The sequence below is a fragment of the Peromyscus maniculatus genome, chromosome 20, assembly GCF_049852395.1.
Source record: "Peromyscus maniculatus bairdii isolate BWxNUB_F1_BW_parent chromosome 20, HU_Pman_BW_mat_3.1, whole genome shotgun sequence".
Classification (NCBI taxonomy): domain Eukaryota; kingdom Metazoa; phylum Chordata; class Mammalia; order Rodentia; family Cricetidae; genus Peromyscus; species Peromyscus maniculatus.
The window spans coordinates 45,666,156-45,687,686 of record NC_134871.1 but is presented as its reverse complement, the minus strand read 5'-3'; the positions used below and the strand labels follow the sequence as shown (position 1 = coordinate 45,687,686).

The window sequence follows — 21,531 nt, the reverse complement described above, 5'->3', positions numbered from 1 at the left end:
CTCTCACAGAGGTCCCGAGTTTAGTTCCCAATGCCCACACCAAGCAGCTCAAGAGTAAAGGTGGGGGGCAGGAGGGGGAGAACAAGGGAATCTGTGGCTGATATGTAAAATTAAATTAAATTATAAAATAAAATTAAAAAAAAAAAAGAAAGAGTAAAGGAGATTGCTGTCCAGCCTGAGGACCGGAACTGGATGCTTCCAATTTCACATGGTGGAAGGAGAGAACAAGACTCTGTGGTGTCTTCTGAACTCTACGGGTGTGCTACTGCACAGGTACTCACAAGTTCCCCTGCTCCCAGACACACACACACACACACACACACACACACACACACACGCACGCGCACACGCGCACACACACACACACACACACACAGAGAGAGGAATGAATAAATAGATCAGAACCAGGGTCATCCAGAGAGTCCAGCTGGTGAGAGCACTTGCTGCTCTCGTAGAGGACCCGAGTTCAGTTGCCTGCACCATGTGATGACTAGTGACTGTCACTCCAGTTTTGGAAGATCTAAGGCCCTTTTCTGGCTTCTGTGGGCACTGCACACACATGGTACACATACATACATGCAGGCAAAATACTCATACACATAAATAAATTTAAAATAAAAATTTAATTAAAACAGGATTTTTAAAATTTTATGTATATGAGTGCTTTGCATCCATGTATGTCTGCACCACATGCATGTCTGGCATCTGAGGAGATTGGAAGAGTGCACGGGATCCTCTGGAACTGAAGTTATGGATGGTTGTGACCACCATGTGGTCACTGGGAATCTGAACTCAGGTTCTCTAGAAGAACAGCCAGTGCTCTTAACAGCTGAGCCATCTCTCCAGCCCTAAGTAAATATATTTTTTTAAATCCTTAAAATATTTTTCAGTTTGGTCATACACCCAAAGAGATAAAAACAAGGACTTAAGATATTTGTACAGCTGTGCTCACTGACTTTTTATTCATATTAGCCAAGAGGTAGAAATAACCCAGATGTCTACCACTGGATGACAGGTAAGCATGTGGATTGGCCACATGTACCTGGTGATGACCACCTCCAGCCCAATTCTTCCCCTCCATCTGTACAACTACCAGGGGATCCCTTGATGTCCGACTTTGTGGCTTCGGGAAACCCAGGCCTCACCAGGTGGACCCAAGTGGCACACTGTGCCCCTCCCCCTTCCTGCTCTGCTCCCCTCCAGGATCCCATCAGACAGGATCTCCACAACATCAACCTCTTCCGTCAGCTGTCCAATGGCACAGGAATACTATTCCCATCTAGAGGGGCAGCACGTGAAACCCCTGGTCTGAGGGCCCTTCTGTTAGACGCTCCCTTCTTTTTCACTGGTTAGTTCCTGCCTCCAATGTACTCACTAGCAGAAGGATCAGAATATTCCTATAGATCAGTAAGAGGAGCACAGACATGGACATGGGCAAAAGACCATGGTCCTCACAAGAGAAGTCATCAAATTAGCTCTCGGTCACCAGAAAATGCAAATTAAATCCTAATACGGAATATCATAAGCCCATCACAAAAGGACAGAAAGAGGAGCCCTGCGGCCACCACCACCACCACTCTCCAGGTAGGTCCCAACTGGGATGTGACCTCAGACAGCTTTCTACAGACAGTCGGGACTATGGCTAAGTGCTCTGAGATGGAAGACGAACCAATGTGACAGCCATAATGAGGAGCGAGCAGTCGGCCAGCACAAGGGGCACGAGTGACCTCACTTTCACACCACTTGTGAGACACTTGTGTGGGGTGGTGGAGGGGGCCGGGGTGTCACCTGGGGCCAGGGAAGACTCAGAAGCTGGCAAGTGACTCTCCTTGGGGATGACTGTGTGAACTGACACTCCAGCTCCTTTTCTTTCTGGGATACTTCAATTAGATACAGAATCTCAAAATCCCCCCCAGCAAATGAGCTGAGTCCACACCTTCCAGGACTCTAAATCTTCTACTCTACAGCTGTCCAGCCTGTTGGAGCCTAACAGACCTAGAGGGACCAAGGGCAGAGACACACTTCACTCTCACTGCACACCAAATGTCCAGTCACAGGTGCTCCCAAGACACATTTGGAAACAACTACCAGGAGAAGACAGGTGTGGGCTGCAGCCCTCTAGGCACGGTGAACAGGCTGTACAAAGCAGGAGCAGAGCAGCAGTCCTGTGCATGAACTTGGCGTTTCTGTATGAGATCCTGAAGTCCCATGCCTGGCAATCTCCCCGGGACCTGGGTGACCCAGTGTACCTATGTTCTCCCTGGTTAGAGGATCAGGCACTTAGCAAGTATCAGCTCAGTGTTAGTGTTTGTGGGTTTTGTGTGTGTGTGTGTTGGGGTGTGTGTATGTGAGATGGCATCATGGAGCTCAGGCTGGTCTCAAACTACCTATACAGCTGAGGCTAGCCTTGAACCCCTGATCTTCCTTGTCTCTACCTCCAAAGTGCTGGGATTATAGGTGTGTACCACCATGATTAGCTGCCTCTCTCTCCTCAGCTCTAGCCACATGTGATCCTCCCTGCTAAGCCTCCTAAATGGCTGGGACTCCAAGGACAGAGAGGGTCCAAGCATGCCAGACTTGCAACTTTTTTCCTCTTAAATCCCCTCTCCCCAGCCCCCAAAGGGCTTCTTTGTGTAGCCCTGGCTGTCCTGGAACTCAGAGATCTGCCGCCTCTGCCTCCTGAGTGCTGGGATTAAAGGCCTCTGCCACCACACTCGGCTTAAATGATTTTTTTTTTTTTAGCTGAGGACCAAACCCAGGGCCTTGCGCTTGCTAGCAAGCGCTCTACCACTGAGCTAAATCCCCAACCTTAAATTCTTAATAGAGTTGCTTTTATCAAGTTCTAAGTGATCTTCAGATAAGAAAAGATTTGTCCAAATCAGACCCAGAATAGATGCAGTCAGAGAGGTAGGAGTCAGACAGGGGCATCTGGGCAGGCGAGCCTAGGGTACCCAGCCCTCGCCTTGCCCTCAGCCTCACCCTAGTCCCCTAAACATGCTCCGCACCCACCTTTTCCAGCAGCACGTTGCCTCGCTCCTTCAACAGGCAGTTGATCATGACTGTGGATGCACGGGAGCAGTTCTTGTCCGGGTCTCCCAGGCTCTCAAACATGGTGAGCAAGAGGCTGATGAGCTGATCCGATGGGAGGCGCTTGGCAATAACCTGGGAGAAGGGTGATACCAGAACCAAGCAGGGTCAGCCCAAACTGCTTCCCGGGGGAAACTCACGAGTTTACTCTTCCTTCTTCACCCTTCTGAGTCTGGACTATTCCAGGAAGGTGGTCCTTGGGCAGCTGCCGGGCTGGGATTGAAGAGAGGACAGGAGAGTGACCTGTGTGGAGCTGCTCTGGAACGCCTAGGACACAGGGACCAGGACAGGCCTACAGCTTCCCCACCTCAATAGGCCCAGAAGTGACCCTCCAGCTCCAACAAATGCGCCGGAAGAACATCACAGTGCCAACCCCAACCACAGAGCCCAGCTCCTTCTGACCCACCCAGGGCTGGGTATTTGCTCCCTAGCACTGAGTGTTTCCAGAAAGGGCCCAGGGCCCCCCCCCTATCAGACTCTGCCAGAGATCCTGGCCATACCAAGAAGAGCAGCAATGTTCATACACAGGGTTGGAGAGGATTTGCTAAGGGAAGAGCTAATTTTTCCATCCTTGGAGCCCTGCTGAGCCTCAGGCTAGACATATGGTCAGATGGTTCAGGCTGGGTATGGTACCCAGAGAGTACAATATATAGGGTATGAAAGACATCTTGGCCCACTTCTTAACTTCCAAATGCTGTAGGACAGTGCCTCAGCCAGCTGGAGTCAAAGACAGGGCCCACGCTAGACCATGCATATGGCTGAGTAGTTTTCAACTCTGGGTAGGGCATTCACATACACACCAGCATCATGTCCTCCTTCTTTAGAAACCCACATCTTCAGTAGAAAGCTGGGGAGCAGGGAGCAGGCAGCCCCAAAGACATCTGGATCTCAAAGTATTGAGATCCCTCTCAGGCATTCCACCAAGACCTTACCACACACCCCATCTTGATCCTGCCCAGACGGTGGTGTTCTGAAGCAGGCAGGTATGAGACACATGGCAGCGCTGACCCAGACAACAATCAATCCTTAGATGATTGATTGCAATCCTGCTTACAGCTGCCCCTCAGGGCCCCTGAGCTAGAGGTAACAAGTACTTCCTGGGAAGTCCCTTAGCCCCAGGCACCGCAGCCCCTCCTTCTTGCCGTGGGATCCCGTAAGTACCTGGGCTATGCTGTGGCAAGTGTGGAAAAGGATGGTGGGGTCAGGGTGCACGAGGCCATCTTTCAGGGTGAGGAGCCGCTCAGCCACATCATCACAGTGGTCTCTGGAGAAGCCTAAGGGCAGGAGTTGCCTGAGGCTTCCCTGGGGATCCCAGTCTGGCCCTGTCCCCTGACTGCTGCCTCTCCGGTCCCCACGTCCCCAGCAGGGCTCACCCTCATAGCCCAGCTGCAAGTACAGCAGGGAATGGACACAGCCCACAGCTTCCTGGCGGGTGGTGGCCCATGTGTCAGCACACCGCGGAGCAAAGAGACCGATGAGGAGACCCAGGTTGTGGAAGGGTACCAAGGTCTGGAGGAAGATGGAAGGTGGAGGGGAGTGAGTGGGCTGTGGAATTCTGGGGGATAGTCAGGTACAGTCTACACCAGTAGGGCTCAGAAAGAAGCTGTGTGGCCTGGACCCGCCCTGTGGCTGATGGCCCTAGAAAACGTTCCCCCTCACACCTGGTCCACCTGGCTCCCTAAGCGTAGGGAGTGGGAACTTCTACGTGAGCTGCAGAGAAGAAGGCACAAGTACTCTGCTGAATCGGCCACCACCCTTGGATGACCCTCCCCAGATGATAAATCTGTGGATGCGGGAGGGAAACAGGTACCCCTTTATCCTGGATGGATCCCAGTCCACCACTCAAGTTCTGCTCCCCTTAGAGACTGAGCTCTCTCCCTCCTTGGAGCAGCCTTGCTCCTGCCTGCCAGAGGCTGCGAACAACTTCCCCCTCCCCTGCCCCCAGGACACACACCATGCCTCCCCTGGACCCCTCTCAGCTGTGCCCAGTACAGGGACTCCACATCCCAAAAGTCACCAGACAAGAAAGGGGACTTTCAGGATGCAGGACCTAGGGATAGGTGGCTGCTGTTCCCAGAATGGTTAGATTCAGGTCAACATGAACCAAAACAAACTCCAGTCAGACCATGGTTATGGGAAAAGCACACACATACCACATAAACACACACACACCAAAACAAAAACAAAACTGTCATGAGAAATACCCCACGATGATTCCAATCAGTGACAAAAAGATGTTTGTAAAAATCCACTCACTATCTGTTCCTGAGAAAATGTTCTGATTAACACTGCCAGTGCCAATCAAAGCTAAGTGGCTTGGCAGTGAAGATCTAAACACATCCTTCCTAGGGGCGGCTGGTTCACCCTGAGCTGAGTCTAGGGCAGTCCTATCCATGGCAGGTCCTCTGTCCTTGTCAGAGGATGTTCTGGGACATGAGGAGCACAGGCGTCCCCGGCAGAGGGACGGAAGGAGGGTGAGGTCTAGGTCCAGTACTCACGCTGACATGCAAGTGCTCCAGGAAGAAGTGCAGCAGGCAGGCGCCCAAGCCAAGTGCCCGCGCCCGCTCATGACCCCTCGGGGACTTGATCCATGGGCTCAGGTGCTGTACAAGAATGGACTTGACACAGGTGTCCACTGGGGGAGGAACCCAGGAGTGCAGAAACCCACATCCCAAGGACAAGCTCAGCGTCCCTGCTGGGCCTTGCTTCAGAGCCTCAGGGACCTGAGTGGGACCTAGGGTGGCTCCCACATCAGGATCTGCTGCAGCTCACCCCTGCCCACGCGGGGTGGCTGAGAGTGATCCAGGCCTAGTAGGGACTAGGTGCCTAGATTAGGGGTTGGTGCTGCCCCAGCCCACGGCAACCACGGGAGGAATGGGAAGAGCACCACAGCAGGGCATGCCTTTTGTCAGCCTGCTTGCCTCAAGTGGCTGCAGGCTGCAGCCGGGACTCACGGGCTCCAGGGAATGCTGCAGAGGCACTATCTACCTGGTCAGAGTTGCCAGGCGGAAGGACCCCTCCCCTGAAGACTATCAAACTGTCTCTGCAGTACCTAACCACGGCGGGGGTGGGGGTGGGGGGGGACGGGGACGGGGACAGGACGACCAAGCTCCATCACCACAACAGCAAATGCCCACAGCACACCTCAACCATGACCTGCAGGCCCTGGGGGGTCATGTTCCGCCGCAGCAGGCTTGTCAACAAATCTTCAAGGGCACGCACCGTGTCCAGGTACAGAGGCTGGAAGGAGAGCCAGGCCACCAGCTCCATGCATGGTCCCACTTCCTTCAGGGGCCTTCTCATTCCCCGTTCCCATGGAAATGGCAGTACCTCCTGGCAGGTGCCATCTTCCTCCTCAGGCTCAGGCGGCAGGGCCATGACACTGTGTAAGCAGCTGTGGATCACATCTGCCTGTAACTGCTCCTCCAATACAGGCTCCAAGTTGCTGAGCAGCAGGTTAAGGGCCCCAATAAATGAACCTATGATGTCTTCTCCAGCCTGCGTCCACCCAGAAACCCCTGGGCTTGCATGGACAGCGCAGCTGCTATGTTCGGAATACCTCAGATACACGATGCAGTCCATACACCTGCACACAGGTCCACAGGCCCACTAAGTCCACAGAGGCCGGAAAGGATACACCAGGTACGTGCAGGCAAGCATGGCTTTCTTCCGAATGGGTGTTCTTAGGCAGTCTGGGGGTTCTGCTCTGATGAATTCCTTCAGTGGCAGCACAGAAGTGGCCCTCAGAGGAGGCATTAGCTTCCTCCCTGCTCACCTTGTCTCTCACACTAAGTGGGTGGTTGAGCCTCTGGGAGGCAGGCCTGTCTACACCTGCCGAGCCCCCTAGTCTGCATCACTGCACGCATCCCTCGGCCTCCCCAGGCCCCGCCCCCACTGCCTGCTAGCAGCAGCTGCCCGGAACTCACCATCATCTGCGTTACCAGCTCTGCTTTCCTTGAGAACTGGAAGGAACTGGCTTGTGCGCTGCTGCACATGGCCTGGCAGACCATGCACAGGCTCTGGACGAGGCACAGCTTCAGGGCTGGGTCCTAGGGGAACAGCTGGCTGCAGAAAGCTTGCACACCTGCCCCAGAGCTGCTGTGTCTAGAGCAGCCACAGGGCTGGGCCCAGCCCCAGAAGCCGGAGCACATGTCCTTTCTAGAACAGCCGGAGACTCTGCCCACTGATCATAAAGCACTGCAGCAGCCTCCTGACCGAGGGGGAGCCTGGGACCTGCAGGGCGCTCTAGGGCCTTGGTCCACGGGGAAATTGCTGTGTGGTCTGAGAGCTTCACAGAAGGCGCAAGGGAGGCCATCCTGAGCACACAGAGTGCCAGGCCCTGCTACTCCTATGGGCCGAGAAAGAAATAACTAAAAGAACCTCACCAATCCCACCCCCAGAATGCTCCCCACTCTCCAGGAAGAGCCAACTGCCCCTCACAAAGGCCTGTCAGGTTAGTATCAGGATATCACAGGAGAAGTATGTTAATGAGACCAAGGGAACCTCTCTGGCCCTTTTCAATAGCTCTGGGCTTAACTAGCCCTCCCCTAGGTGCTCTGTGGGGCACAGAGAAAGGCAGATCCAAAAGCATTGGGAGCAGAGCCAAAGGTGCCCAGAGCTATCGCTGGGTTGTGTGGGACACAGCTGTGGGTGGCCTACCAGCTGACTCCAAGCATGTAGCCCGGGCCCTAGTGCCTCGAGGCAGAAGAAGTCTTGCTCTGCCCTTAGCAGGAGCTTAGATGTTACAGCTCCATGAAGTGCCGCTCCAAAGGGAAGTGGGCAGGACACTCCCCCAGGACCATCATGGCTAGGAGGCCCAGCCAGTTCTGGGTTTGGCTCTGCCCCAAAGCCCAGCCCAGAGGAAAGAGAGAAAAGGCACAGTTCACATAAAGTTGCTATACACTATACCTTGGTCTCTACCTTTATTCCCAGAACCTAAACAACAAAAAGTGAAATAAATTAAGACTCTGGAGTTGTGTGACCGGCCCACACAGACAGCTGCAATGCTCACCTTGGTATTGAAGCACTGAAACATACTGCGGAGGATGTCAGCCTCGACTTTGGCCAGCACCAGCTCACGAGGGGCCTGTGCAGCCACGTGCCCATAGCACAGGATCAGAGCACTCTTCATTCGCTCTACTTCATGCTCACTTCGGTCCTGGGAGGCAGAGAGATCAGCAGGGTATCAGGTACTCAGGGAACGACTCTCCACAGGCAGCCTTGCCTGGCAGTGTGCTTTCTGTACTCTAAAGCTCCTGGAATACTCAGAGCCAGCCAGGAACACCAGAGGCCGCACCCAGGGATGGCAGAAGGTCAGACCCGGTGCCCACACAGGCCCACTGGGAACCAACTGGTTGCAGGAAAAGAGCTGAGGCAGTGGGACCAAGGAGGAAAGGAACAGCAAAAAGAAAAGCTGGAGGCCTACCAACCGGAAACGGCAGGGCTATGGCTGCAGACCATATGACTGCAGACCAGCCTTCTGCCCGAGAGGCTTGTAGATATCAACATTAGAAAAGGTGGCAGCAGCTACATCTACATATGGTAGAACACCTTTAATCCCAGCACTCTGGATACAGAGGCAGACTCTTTGAATCTGAGGCCAGTCTGGTCTACACATCAAGTTCTAGGCCAGCCAAGGCTACATACTGAGGCCCTGTCTCAAGACAGAGATAGAGGGGGCTGGAGAGATGGCTCAGTTCAGAGCACTTGTTATTGCAGAGTCCCCAGGTTCAATTCCCAGCACCCACATGATGGCTCACAACCATCCATAACTCCAGTTCCAGGGGATCCCATGCCCTCTTCTGACCTCTGTGGGCACCAGGTGTGCACAGACACACAGGCAGGCACAACACTGATACACATAAAAATAAAAAAAATAAAAATAAATTTAAAAAAAAATCTAGAAACACCATAAAGAAGGGTAAAGTTCAGTTCTCCACTTGTGTGGTTCAGGTAAGAACTGCCCCCAAAGCTCAAGTATCCCCATGCTGCAATGGTTAGAGGTGCAATATTTGGGAATGTCTGTAAAGTTCACAAGTCCTCAGAGCAGCAGTGTTCAAGGTGGAAGCTTTTGGCAAGAGACTGGTTCATCAATGGACTAACCCTTTGACAGATTCATAACATCATGGATGGGTAAGAGCTGTTACAAAGGCAAGCAAACTTTGTTTCTTGGCTAATGTCAGGTGAGTAGCTAGCTCTCTTTGCCATGCCCTTCCACCATGTTTGGCCTACCACAGGCCTTAAATCAACCGACAAATAACAATGGATTGAAACCTCTGAAACTGGGAGGCAAAATAAATCTTCCCTCCTTAAAGTTGATTTTCTCAAGTATTTGTCATAGCAACACAAAACTGACTAGCCTACAACCTTGCCACTTGGAACTCCTCTCAGTGCCCACACCTGGAGGCAGGCCACTGTCACCAGCTAGATTTGCTTCTGGGATGCCCTCTGCTGGGAGGGGAGTCCAGGCCCAGAGGAGGGAATACAGGATGCCAAGCGGCTGCAGAACAAGGTGCTTTTCTGTTTCCCTCTGAGCCTGAGGTACTCACCTGGCCTTGATTGTGAGAAAAGAGAGAGCTGCAATCGGAGGAGCAGCAACCCACCCTACCACAGACACTGAAAAGCAGGGCAGCCACAGACAGGGATCTACTCGCCCAGGCCTCCATTCTGGGTAGTGACCCTCCTTACCTTAAAAATGCTAAAGATGCCGACGGACTTCCTAAACACGTCTGACCTCACAAAGTCCTCCAACTGTGCTAGAGTGTCCTCAAGGTGGGCAATGGCACAAATCCCAAAGCAACAGGCAAGGCCCTGGGGAGGCACACAGGCGTGCTCACACTTGGGCAAAGTGGCCCACCTGCCCACATGCTGTGTGGGGAGGAACATACAGACACAATACACATACACATGTACACAGAGTACCATGCACACATAAACCCAAAGGCACACTGTATACACGTGAGCACAAGTGTGGAAGCAGGTAGTGTACCACACATACATTCATGCACCTATATGCTCACAGCACACATGAGCATGCACTGGCTAGCTGCCTGGGAGGAGGGAGATGCCTAGGGCCTGGCAGCCCTGGGCAGCGGGGCTCCCTACCTCCTGCTCTGCCTCCTCCTGGTATCTGGCTGTCTCCAGCAGCTCTCGAAGGTGTTTTCTTACCACCTCCTTACTTGAAGCAGCGCCCAGCGTGGTTCCTATGCACTTATACAGGAAATTCTGGAACAGAGGCAGAGAAGACAGATGCACCTGACTCCTGAGCACATAGACACCTGCACTAAGGGGCACTGCTCATGGAGAGCTGTACTTCTTTTTCCTTCTCTCCTTTTCTTCTCTCTCTTTTCTTTGGTCGTTTTTGTTTTTGGAGACAGGGTTTCTCTGTATAGCCCTGGTTACCCTGGAATTAGTCTGTAGAGCAGGCTAGCCTTGACCTCAGGGATCCATCTGCCTCTCAAGTATTGGGATTAAGGGTGTGCACCACTATGTCCCGCCCCTTGGAGAACTGTATTTCAAGCAGGACACAGGAGGGGTCCCCCATGAGGATGGAAGGGTGAGCCCTGGGCTCTGTCTGAGAAACAAGTAGCAGGCAACCAGGCCCCACCCCCAGCTGTTAGCTGCAGTGAAGAGGATCTTAATCCCACTTGCTCTTCCCAGGTTGGCCAGGGCTGCCAGAGTCATGAGACAAAGGCACAGACAGGAAAGCGCTAATACTGAAAGCACAGTTGCTGAGGACTGGGACCGTGCGGAGCCCCCTAACCCCAGCTGGCTTGTCTCGGGCACCTTCTCCTGAGGTGCCCCATTGTAAGAGGGTAGCTGCTTGCACATCTCCTGACTCAGCTGGCAGATCCACGTGTTGTCAGATACCACGGCCAGGGTGTCTCGTAGGAACTGTGGATGAGAGCACCAGTGAGGGGCTGGCTGTGGGAGGGGGGCCTGAGGTCCGGGACGTCACATGATAACCTCATGGTGACTCCTGCTGGTAAGTGATCTTTGAAGGTGGGCAGCTATGAGACATGCTGAAGCACAAATTCCTCTGAACTAGGCTGGGGACAGTGGAAGGAGGGAAGACCACCTTCTGTGGCTAGGATGGCTCAAAGGGCCTCAAACGTGGTGCTTGTCATGGAAATCTGAGGCCCACCACCATCCTCACCCCAGACTCCCCTACTGCTAAGCCCATTCCCTGGTCACACTGCCAGGTGAAGTCGGGTAACAAGTCCCTCGAAAGGTACACTACACCAGCCCCACATGCCCGGCTACCCCAGCCCTCCATGCCCAGGCCCGGAATGTCCCCGAGCAACCCAGACAGGCCCTTGGCCTCCTGTCCATCGCTCACCACTAGCAGCTTTTCCTCCCACTCCTTCAGTGACAAGGTTTCTTCAGTGTGCTCTGAAATGACCAGGAACCCAGTTGGCTGGGGTCCTGCCGGGCAGGTTCACCCCAACATTCATGAGTGGATCCGCAGTGCCCACCCCTCTTTACCTCTGGGAACTCCCAGGAGGAATGCAGCAGCCAATCATACCACAGGCTGCACCCACCTCCCACATCTCACCAGGTGACACCTCGTGAGACAGCCAGGCCCTTTCTTAGATTACAGCTAAGATTATTTCTTCCAGTTTACAAAACCCGGCCTATACCAGCCAGCCCTTATGACAGACGGGTACAAGTAGGGTCAGGGATGGCTAATGGGCTCCTTAGTCTCCCTGGCCTCACCATCTAGATGCTCCAACAGCACAGGCATGGTTGTCTCCCAGCGCTGGCCCAGCAAAGGGTGGATGTTCTGATGCATAACCTTGAGGAGGCGCAATGAAGCTGCCCCGCGTCCATCTCCCAGGTAGGGGTTAGAAGACACAACCTGGAGGGGGGGAGGAAGGGGGTTGCCTAAGCATGGAGTCACCTGACCCTCCTGGTGGAGATGTAGCAGGACAACTTCCCAGCTTCCCAGGAATGAAGGAAAGCCAGCAAACACAGGGTGGGAGACATCTCAATGAGACGTGGCAAGGGTCATAGCCTGCCACAAGAACGGACAGGGACTCAGGCACAGAGAGTAACCATGGTCAAGCTGACACCTATGAGCACATCCCACTAAGGACAAGGATGGCGTCAGCCAGTGTGCTTGGACACAACAACAGACCCTTTGCTTACCAGCAGTCTTGTGGTCATAGCGAAGGGAGATGGGAGGTTTGCTGGACAAGAAACATGGAAACTGTTACAAGGCAGGAATAGGTGTGGGATAAAGGATGGGTGTCATATGCAGAAGCAGGCAGCTGGGGTGGGGCATCATGCAGAAGCAGCAGCTGGGGGAGAGATCAGCGGCAGGGGCAGAGGCAGGGGCGAGGGCGAGGGCAGAGAGCTGACAAGATAAGGTGCGAGGGCACGGAACCGGCGGGGGTCAGGTGCAAGGTGGTTGGGCCTCCACACCATTCGAGTTGTACTGGACGAGGAAATCATCTGCCCCTGCCTCCTGCCTCTTCAGGGCCAGATGCACAAGGCTTCTGCAGAGTGGGGTGAGGGCCGCAGTGAAGCGCACTGGGGTGAGGAACTCGAGCAGGTAGGGCCAGAGAACCTGAGGGACAGAGGACCACGGTCTGTGGACTGCAAGCACTGGGCATGGCCTCCAGGGCAGTAGGGCTGAGAGGATTTGGTCTCCGCATCTACATAGGAGCAGGGCAGTTTTAGAGGGCCGCAAGCTGAGACAGACAGCGTGTCCTGCCATTGCTGAGAGGTCCCCCGAGCACTGGCCAGCCCCTGCCCTCTCAAGGCCACCCTCCACTCCACTGTTCACTTGTTACCCAGTCAGGGATGGGGAGGGCAGGGAATCTCAGGAATGGAAAGCTCAGGCAGCAGGCCTCGAGTTGAAGACACCGACACTCACGCTGTTCATCCTGTCCACTGTGGTGCTGACCAGGTAGAGGGTGCGGATGCTGACCGCCCGCACACTGTCTGCTGCCAGCTCCTCCCCATCAGGGCCGGGCTTCTCGGGCTGGGGGAAGAGGCAGCAGAGTGAGGACAAAGATGGATGGTTGTCCACACACTCAGGTTAGCACGAGAAAGGAGAAGGCTGACAGAAAAACCTGCCCCTGACAGTCTGTTACTTTCCATAAAGTGTGCTACGATCACTCCAGAAAAGCTGGTGAGATGGCTCAGGGAGAGAACATGCTTTCTGTGTAAGAATGACAATCCGAGGGACTCCCAGACCCGATGGGGCAGGGAGAGAACAACTCCTGGAAGGTGTCCTACAAGGACACGTGTGCCCGCATTCACATACTCGCATACACACATACATACATACATACATACATACATACATACATACATACATATATACACACATATATACTTATACACACACATACACACACATACATACATACATACATACACACACACATACATACATACACACATACACACATATATACTTATACACACACATACATACATACATACACACACACATACATACATACATACTCACATACACACACATACATACATACACACATACATACATACATACATACTCACATACATACACACATACATACATACATTTCTCTCTCTCTCTCTCCCTCCCTCTAAATATTTTTTTAAAGGAGGAATTGACCTGTGGGGCCTGAAACCTTCCTTGGCAAGGCTTCCTCCAAAAGTGGGCTTATTATCCATGACCTCTAGTACTTTAAGACCAATGCAGGATGGGCCTACAAGACAGTTCAGTGGGTAAACATACCATCAAAACCTGATACCCTGAGTTCTGTCCCCAAGACCCCATGGTGGAGACAACCAACTTCTATGTTATCCTATGACCTTCATACATGTACTGTAACATGTATGAGCACACACACACATAAATAAGTAAATGTGATTTGTTTTGTTTTGTTTTGTTTTGTTTTTCCGAGACAGGGTTTCTCTGTGTAGCTTTGCACCTTCCTGGAACTCACTCTGTAGCCCAGGCTGGCCTTGAACTCACAGAGATCTGCCTGCCTCTGCCTCCCAAGTGCTGGGATTAAAGGCGTGTGCCACCACTGCCTAGCTGTCAATGTAATTTTACAAAAAGGAGAAAGTAGATCTGGGAAAAGTTAGAGGGAAAGTGGGGAGTGGATATGATCAAAATATTTTATATGAAATTCTCAAAGAATAACAAAAATTATGGGGCTCAAGAGATGGATCAGTGGTTTAGAGCATTTGTTGCTCTTACAGAGGACCTGGGTTCAATTCCCAGCACCCACGCGGTGGCTCACAACCATCCGTAACTCCAGTTCCAGGGAATCCCATGCCCTTTTCTGATCTCTGTGAGCACCACCAAGCATGCACATAATATGCATACATACATGTAGGCAAATATTCATACACATAAAACAAAAAATAAATCTAAATTTAAAAAATTACTTTATATATATGGATGTTTTCATCTGCACATACATCTACATACCAGAAGAGTGCATTGGATCCTAGAGGACTACAATTATAGACAGCTGTGAATCTCCATGTGGGTGCTGGGAATTGAACTCAGAACTTCTGGAAGAACAGCCAGTGCTCTTAACTGCTGAGCCATCTCTCCAGCCCCTGTGTTTATTCTTTTAAAATATAATTTAAAAATATTAGGGCTGGAGAGATGGCTCAGAGGTAAGAGCACTGGCTACTCTTCCAGAAGTTCTGAGTTCAATTCCCAGCAACCACATGGTGGCTCATAACAATCTGTAATGGGATCTGGTGCTCTCGTTTGGCATGCAGGGATAAATAAATAAATAAATAAATAAAAACTTTTTTTTTTTTTTGAAGAATAAGCACCAGAGTCCTGTTCGAGGTACTGCATAAACCACAATGACAGAGTACAAGAGGGCAGCCACATGTGGTGGCTTGAATGGGAAATGTCGCCTGTAGGCTCTGGTATTTGAACACCTGTCCCAGCTGGCAGTGCTGTTTTTGGAGGCTGTGGAATCTTTAGAGGTGGAGCCTTGCAGGAGGAAGTGAGTCACTGGGGTAGGCTATGGGTGGTCTTGCCCCACGTCCTGTTCACTGTTTGCTTCACGCTTGCAGTAGAGATGTGAACTCTCAGCCTCCTGTTCCTGCCGCCACGGCTGCCCCTCGCTGCTGTCTTTCTGTCATGGTGGACTCTCATCTGGAGCCAGAAGCCCAAACAAACCTTTCCTACAGGTTGCCTTGGTCATGGTGTTTATCAGAGCAACAGAAAAGTACTAATACACGTCTCTGTTCTGAACTGACCTTAGGACGAACTAGCTTTGCTAACTCCAAGAAACCAGATCCAGAGGTGGCAGCCGGAGAACTGGAGCAGTCACTAGTTTAGTGTGTAACTACTCCACCTCCACTCATTTCCTTACTAAAGGGCCCAGCACCCTGTGCATACCAGGCAAGCGCAATGCCGCTGAGCCACCCACCCACCCTCTACCTGCAGTCTGCTTTATCATGTCTTACCTTGCTCTCCTTCAAAAGACACTGGCTCTTGTTTAGTAATTTTTTTTAAAAATAGAAAACAATCAAAGAGAATAAAGTTTCTGGCTTCTGCCTCTGCTTCTGAGCTGGTATCTACTGAGTGGACTCACAAGATGCAGAGACCCTGACTCGGACACCAAAGGGAACCTCAGCCCATGCACAGCCACCTGCTGCCAGGCTAGCGGTTCTTGGTAGCCAGTGCTAACAGTGCTCAAGAGATACACAGATTGAACAGCCTGGCATCCAACAGATCCAGAAACAGGTGGGTCTGTTGGTAGTTGTCCTTACCTCCTCTGGGGGCAGAGCACATTGCTGCACAATGTAGTCAACCATCACCTCACCTCCAGGCTGCTCCAGGTAGCCATGGTGGGCCATGGCACTTATCACCTGCACCACAGCACGCTTCACCTGCCCAGAAGCAAGAGAAGGTCAGGAAGGGGCACAGGGCACACATCTGGTCCTGTGCTATACATGCACCCACATCTGTATGTGCACTGCATTTGTACCCACATCTGTATCAGTGCCAATACCCACATACGCCTACACCACACCTGTACCTACAACTGCACCTGCATCTAGACTCACAGACACATTGTATCTACACTCACACTTGTACCTAACACCCGGCTTCATGGAAGCTTGCTCAGCTCTCAGCTAGCAGCCTTTCAGCTACCTTGTGACGTGCAGTTCTGCAAAGGAAGGCCTCTCTCCTCCTGCTTTCCCACATACATTCTTGCCCTCCTCTCAGCCCCTCAGAAGCATCCTCCTTCATGAACTTTTACCAAGCTTCATCCTCATGTCTATAAAACAGTTCTGCTAAAGATCTGCTCCAAACCACCCTGCCCTCGAGCTCTACCTCCCTACCCTACACTCATGGAGTCTTGGTGCATATCATACCTAACCTATCTGTACTATTTATTCATCTGGCCTTGAGCTATAGGACGGGTGTCCTTCAGTGCTGGCCTCTCTCGTGTGACACCCACATTTCCTGTGATATGCTATTGACCTGGTTGTTTGGGTCTCCTCCCAGGCAATGTTTCTCAGACCTTTAACTATCACTCAAGCACTGCTAGTTCTGAGCCTGCATGGCCAGTCCAATAGCCAAAATCAGTGATGTTTACTCAGAGCCATGGTCTCTTTAGCCCACCGTACCCTAACAGACACTGGCCTCTGTCCCCAGCCTGCGCCCTTTGCACAAGGCCCCCATTCTCAGGAACCTTCGGACTCATGAGAATGTTTTTGCTTCCTAGAATGTCAGGTCAAATGCAGCTGCAGCTGCCCCAAGGAAGCCTCCTGGGATTACCACCTCCTGTTTTCCCTGGGTCACATTCATGGAATGGCTATCTATGGGAACGGGGTGGGTCAGGGTTGGTAGCCGACTGCCCAGGCTGAGCATGCATGTGCCCACTCGAGACTGCAAACATCTCATTGTCTGGACCCATAATGAGCTACAGGGCCCTGTCACAGGTGTATCAGGGAAGACTGTGCCAGAATATAAAGGCCTGAGGCTGTCATTTGGAGTTTGTATCAGAAGCTTCTGAGGAAATAATAGTAAGATACAGAAGCGGTCCCTAGAAGTAGCACAATGCTGCAGTAGCTCTCAAGGAGGGCTTGAATCCTGCTGCCTCTGAACAAGATGGACCTGTTCAAGACAACAGTGCCTAGAGGGCTGGAAAAGGTCTACCTTGCCTAACGAGGAATCTGACCTGTTTCCTAGACTCCTGGGAACCCTTGAGATATCCCATGGTAACAATGTCTCATGATCTGGGACCAGGGTCACCTCCCACAGTTGAAGGCTGTAATTCAGGTAGGCCTGCAAGCCACATGATATCAGTCCCGTCTTCAGAGAGGCTGGAGCCTGAGTGTAGCCATACAGACAGCCCAGCACATCCACATAACAGGGCGCAAGGCTCAGGAATGACCTTAGCTGGCAATACAATGTGTGGTCACACATTGCTACCAAGGTACTAACACTGCCCCGCCCACAAAAGGCAATGGGAAGCTGCAGGTTTGGGCACTCCTGAACTCTGTCCCAAGAGCTCTTTCCCAGCTGACTTTTGTTTTTGAGATAAGATCTAATTGTGTATGTAGCCCAGGATAGACACGAACTCCTATCTCAGACTCCTAAGCGCTAAGATTACAGTCATGAGCTACCACACCCAGCTCCTCAGCTGATTTACACAATGCCTGTGTAAGTGGCGAGTATACCAGCTGCCTGAGTTCTCTGACTCCTTCTGGTGAATGGTGACCCTCGGGTGGTGCTGGAGCCCTCTGGGCCTGCGACAGATCCCAACCCTGAGGGGCCCTGGGTTCACTAACAATGTGGGAATGTAGCCTGTTTACACATGTGTGCATCTCTCTGCTTGTTTGTACCCAGAGACTGGTAGGATAGGCACTTCTAGTGTTCTGGCCACTCTTCTGTTGGCTGCTCAGGATGAGCCAAACTAACTGGCCTATTCCAAGAAGGGCCAAGCTAATCTGTCCACTTTACCTTACTGTTGGTGTCCAGAAGAGGGAGCCTCATGGAAGAGAGGATAAAGGGCTTCTTAACCTCCATTTGAGCGGCTGCAATAAACAAACAAGATGGCTTAGTCCCCGCCAACCAAGACCAGTCATCCTACCCACGGCTACCTTGAAGTCTCGGCCTCACTTGGTCCTCATGTGGAAGGAGGACATTGCTCTGATGGAGAAAAACAACATTTTACCAATCAAAAAGTAAAAAGGGATTTTTAGTTCTCTTCAGAGTCCTTGTGCATGAAGAACTGTGCTCTCAGATCCTGTGATGTTGAAATGACGTGTGCTGCAGACTTGGCAAGGGGAAGCAGAGGGTAGACCACAGAAGATCAAAGGAATTAAGGAAACGCCTCTGTAAGCAGGAGCCTCAGAGAAAGCCATCTGAGACATCTGTCCTGTCTTTTATTATCCACTGCTTAATGGTGCCCCCGCTCTGAGAGTGCTCAGTTCTCTGTACATGAATTTAAGAAAAGCTCTTTGTAGCCGGGCGGTGGTGGCACATGCCTTTGATCCCAGTACTTGGGAAGCAGAGGCAGGTGGATTCTGTGAGTTCGAGACCAGCCTGGTCTACAAAGCGAGTCTTAGGACAGCCAAGGCTACACAGAGAAACCCTGTCTCGAAAAATCAAAATAAAATAAATTAAAAAAGAAAGAAAGACGCTCTTGGTATTGCATGTGCACTTGCCTCCCACCAAATATGTTTGCCTGGCCAGACGTAGCCAGCTTTTTAAGAGGTCACCTTGAAAAGAGTTGTTCTCTAGCTCATTCGAAAGAAGTCATTATGAAAGCACAGTACAAGTAAGAGGTATGGGGGGCTGTGGGTGAGGGCCCAAACCAGCACCTAAGGGACAGATGTGATGCAGAATACCAAATACCTTCTGCTTGGATTCTGTTTTCTGTAAACCTCTTTTCTATAAAATATTAAATCATAGTGGCTTACAGTTGGATAGACACTCAAGGTTCATTTCTCAATCTCTAGCCTGAGCAAACAATGACAATGATGAATTTAAAGGGGGGTGTGAGGGTGCCGGAGGGATGGCTCAGTGGGTAAGAGCATGTGCTGCTCTTCCAGAGGACCTGAGTTCAGTTCCCAGCACCCACATCAGGTGGCTCATAGTCATCTCCAGGGAAATCTGACACTTCTGGTCTCTGTGGGTATGTACACTCATATGCACATATCCACAGACATATATAATTAAAAATAATAAAAAGAAGCCAGGCAGTGGTGGTGCACACCTTTAATCCCAGCACTCGGGAGGCAGAGGCAGGCAGATCTCTGAGTTCGGGGCCAGCCTGGTCTATAGAGCGAGTTCCAGGACAGCCAGGGCTACACAAAGAAACAGTGTCTTGAAAAACCAATACTACTACTAATAACAATAATAAAAAAATTTAAAAGGAGAAAAGAGAAAAGCCAGGGTGGGGGCCAGGGCAGATGGCTCAGTGAGTAGAGGCGCTTGCCACCCAGACTGCTGAGTTCCACCTCTGGGACCAACATGGCAGATAGATGGAGAGAGCCAATTCCTGTAAGTGTTCTCTGATGTCTACTCCCTCTTCACGGCACTCACACACAATAAACGAACAAGCACACTAAATTTAAACGTATCTTTTAAAAAGCTAAGCAGTTGGCAGTTGAGGCGATAAGTAGACAAGTGGTCCAGAGTCTAGGGAAGTCTCGTCAGTGACTGTAACTGAAGTGGCTTCCGAGTCAGCAGATGGTTAACACCTGATGTGACAGGTCTGGGTGACTGGGCCTCTAACACGTTCCAGGCGACTGTGCTATTGGTCTGGGGCTCCTCCTTGCTGGGAATCAGCAACACAACCTTTTATGTCTTAATTCTGTTTCTTTCTTTCTTTCTTTCTTTCTTTCTTTCTTTCTTTCTTTCTTTCTTTCTTTCTTTCTTTCTTTCTTTCTTTCTTTCTTTCTTTCTTTCTCTTTTTTTTTTTTTTTGGTTTTTTTAAGACAGGGTTTCTCTGTGTAGCCCTGGATGTCCTGGAGCTCACTTTGGAGACCAGGCTAACCTCGAACTCACAGAGATCCACCTGCCTCTGCCTCTCAAGTGCTGGGATTAAAGGTGTGCATCACCACTGCCAGGCTTATCTCCTAACACTTAAAAGAAGTTTCAAGATGGTCATTAAGTGGCCCTACATGCTGGGTGCAGCACAGACTGAAACTGGAATGATACACAGAAGATCAACACAGCCCCTGTGCAATGATGACATTTCCATCTGTGAAGCATTCCGTATTTTCTTATAGTGGATTTCACTTTTTATGATGAATTTTAAATGGATATTATGAAGTAGTTATCACTGGATGTGGTACATGCCTGTAACCCTAACAGAAGGAGACAGGAAGATCATGAGCTCCAGGCTAGCTGAGGAGGCTGCCATAGGAAGCTAGTGAATTCGAGGCCAGTCTAGGCTATAGAACAAGACTCCGTCTCAAAAAAAGGGAAAGTAGGGGCTGGAGACATGGCTCAGAGGTTAAGAGCACTGGCTGCTCTTCCAGTGGTCCTGAGTTCAATTCCCAGCAACCATACGGTGGCTCACAACCATCTACAATAAGATCTGGTGCCCTCTTCTGGCCTTCACGGACACATGCAGGCAGAACACTGTATACATAATAAATAAATCCATCTTAAAAAAAAGGGGGGGGGAAGTAAAGAGGCTGGGGAGATGGCTCAGCAGTTAAGAGCTGCTCTTGTGGAGGGAGGACCTGGGTTCAGTTCCCAGAATTACATCAGGCAGCACACAATTACCTATAACTCCAATAAAGCATTAAATGCTTAAACCTCCATGGGCACCTGCCAATGAACTCATGAAGGCACATATACATACATATAATAAACAAACAATCTATTCTTTAAAAGTTAAATAGGGAAGAAAAATGAAGGCACTGGGCGCAATGCAGGTAATACACTGCTTGTGACAATGTTTTCATTATATAGACAGTCCAGTAAGAAAGATGTCATCCTGATCCCAATTTCATAAGCTAGGAGTCTGAACCCAGACGGCACACAGCACTCAGGACACAAGCTTCCAAAGCAGCAACACAGCCCAACACAGAGGGCAGAGACCTCAAAGAAACATGGCCTTGTCCCCAGTGCCCCAGCCCTACCCCCACCTTGGGCCATGCCCTACCTCCCCTGGATCCACCACAACCAAGCCTGGTCAGGGTCCAGGGTAGTAATAACATACAATGCAGAACAATGAGATGCGTGCTATAAAAGCCCAGAGAATAGAAATTCTAAGTCTGACCTGAGGCAAATATGCAGTGTTTAGAAGATGTTGAGGAACATTCATGACCTTGAAACTGAGGTAGGAGGCTGGGCAGTGGTGTCGCGTACCTTTAATCCCAGCACTCGGGAGGCAGAGGCAGGTGGATCTCTGTGAGTTCGAGGCCAGCCTGGTCTACAGAGGGAGATCCAGGAAAGGCGCAAAACTACACAGAGAAACCCTGTCTTGAAAAACAAAAAAC

General features: G+C 51.1%; 1 protein-coding gene and 1 pseudogene across 3 annotated transcripts in view; one reads left to right on the top strand and one right to left on the bottom strand.

Moving 5' to 3' along the window:
- Mroh1 (maestro heat like repeat family member 1) overlaps positions 1-21,531 on the bottom strand; it is an 80,056-nt gene that overhangs the window by 14,066 nt on the left and 44,459 nt on the right. For 2 of the 3 annotated variants that reach the window (XM_006989345.4, XM_076556171.1), the window contains exons 13-32: positions 18,035-18,108; positions 15,832-15,951; positions 12,965-13,072; positions 12,511-12,655; positions 12,235-12,275; positions 11,803-11,944; positions 11,426-11,478; positions 10,873-10,980; positions 10,192-10,311; positions 9,775-9,897; positions 8,099-8,245; positions 7,996-8,022; positions 7,014-7,136; positions 6,725-6,804; positions 6,418-6,532; positions 6,232-6,327; positions 5,586-5,690; positions 4,461-4,596; positions 4,249-4,361; positions 3,010-3,162 (exon numbers count right to left, since the gene is read on the bottom strand). In XM_006989345.4, the coding sequence (XP_006989407.1) occupies positions 3,010-3,162; positions 4,249-4,361; positions 4,461-4,596; positions 5,586-5,690; positions 6,232-6,327; positions 6,418-6,532; positions 6,725-6,804; positions 7,014-7,136; positions 7,996-8,022; positions 8,099-8,245; positions 9,775-9,897; positions 10,192-10,311; positions 10,873-10,980; positions 11,426-11,478; positions 11,803-11,944; positions 12,235-12,275; positions 12,511-12,655; positions 12,965-13,072; positions 15,832-15,951; positions 18,035-18,108 (2,129 nt within the window). The remainder of the gene's footprint in view (positions 1-3,009; positions 3,163-4,248; positions 4,362-4,460; positions 4,597-5,585; positions 5,691-6,231; positions 6,328-6,417; positions 6,533-6,724; positions 6,805-7,013; positions 7,137-7,995; positions 8,023-8,098; positions 8,246-9,774; positions 9,898-10,191; positions 10,312-10,872; positions 10,981-11,425; positions 11,479-11,802; positions 11,945-12,234; positions 12,276-12,510; positions 12,656-12,964; positions 13,073-15,831; positions 15,952-18,034; positions 18,109-21,531) is intronic. The other variant, XM_006989346.4, reaches the window with a different exon arrangement.
- Positions 20,205-20,304, top strand: LOC121824579 (U6 spliceosomal RNA; annotated as a pseudogene).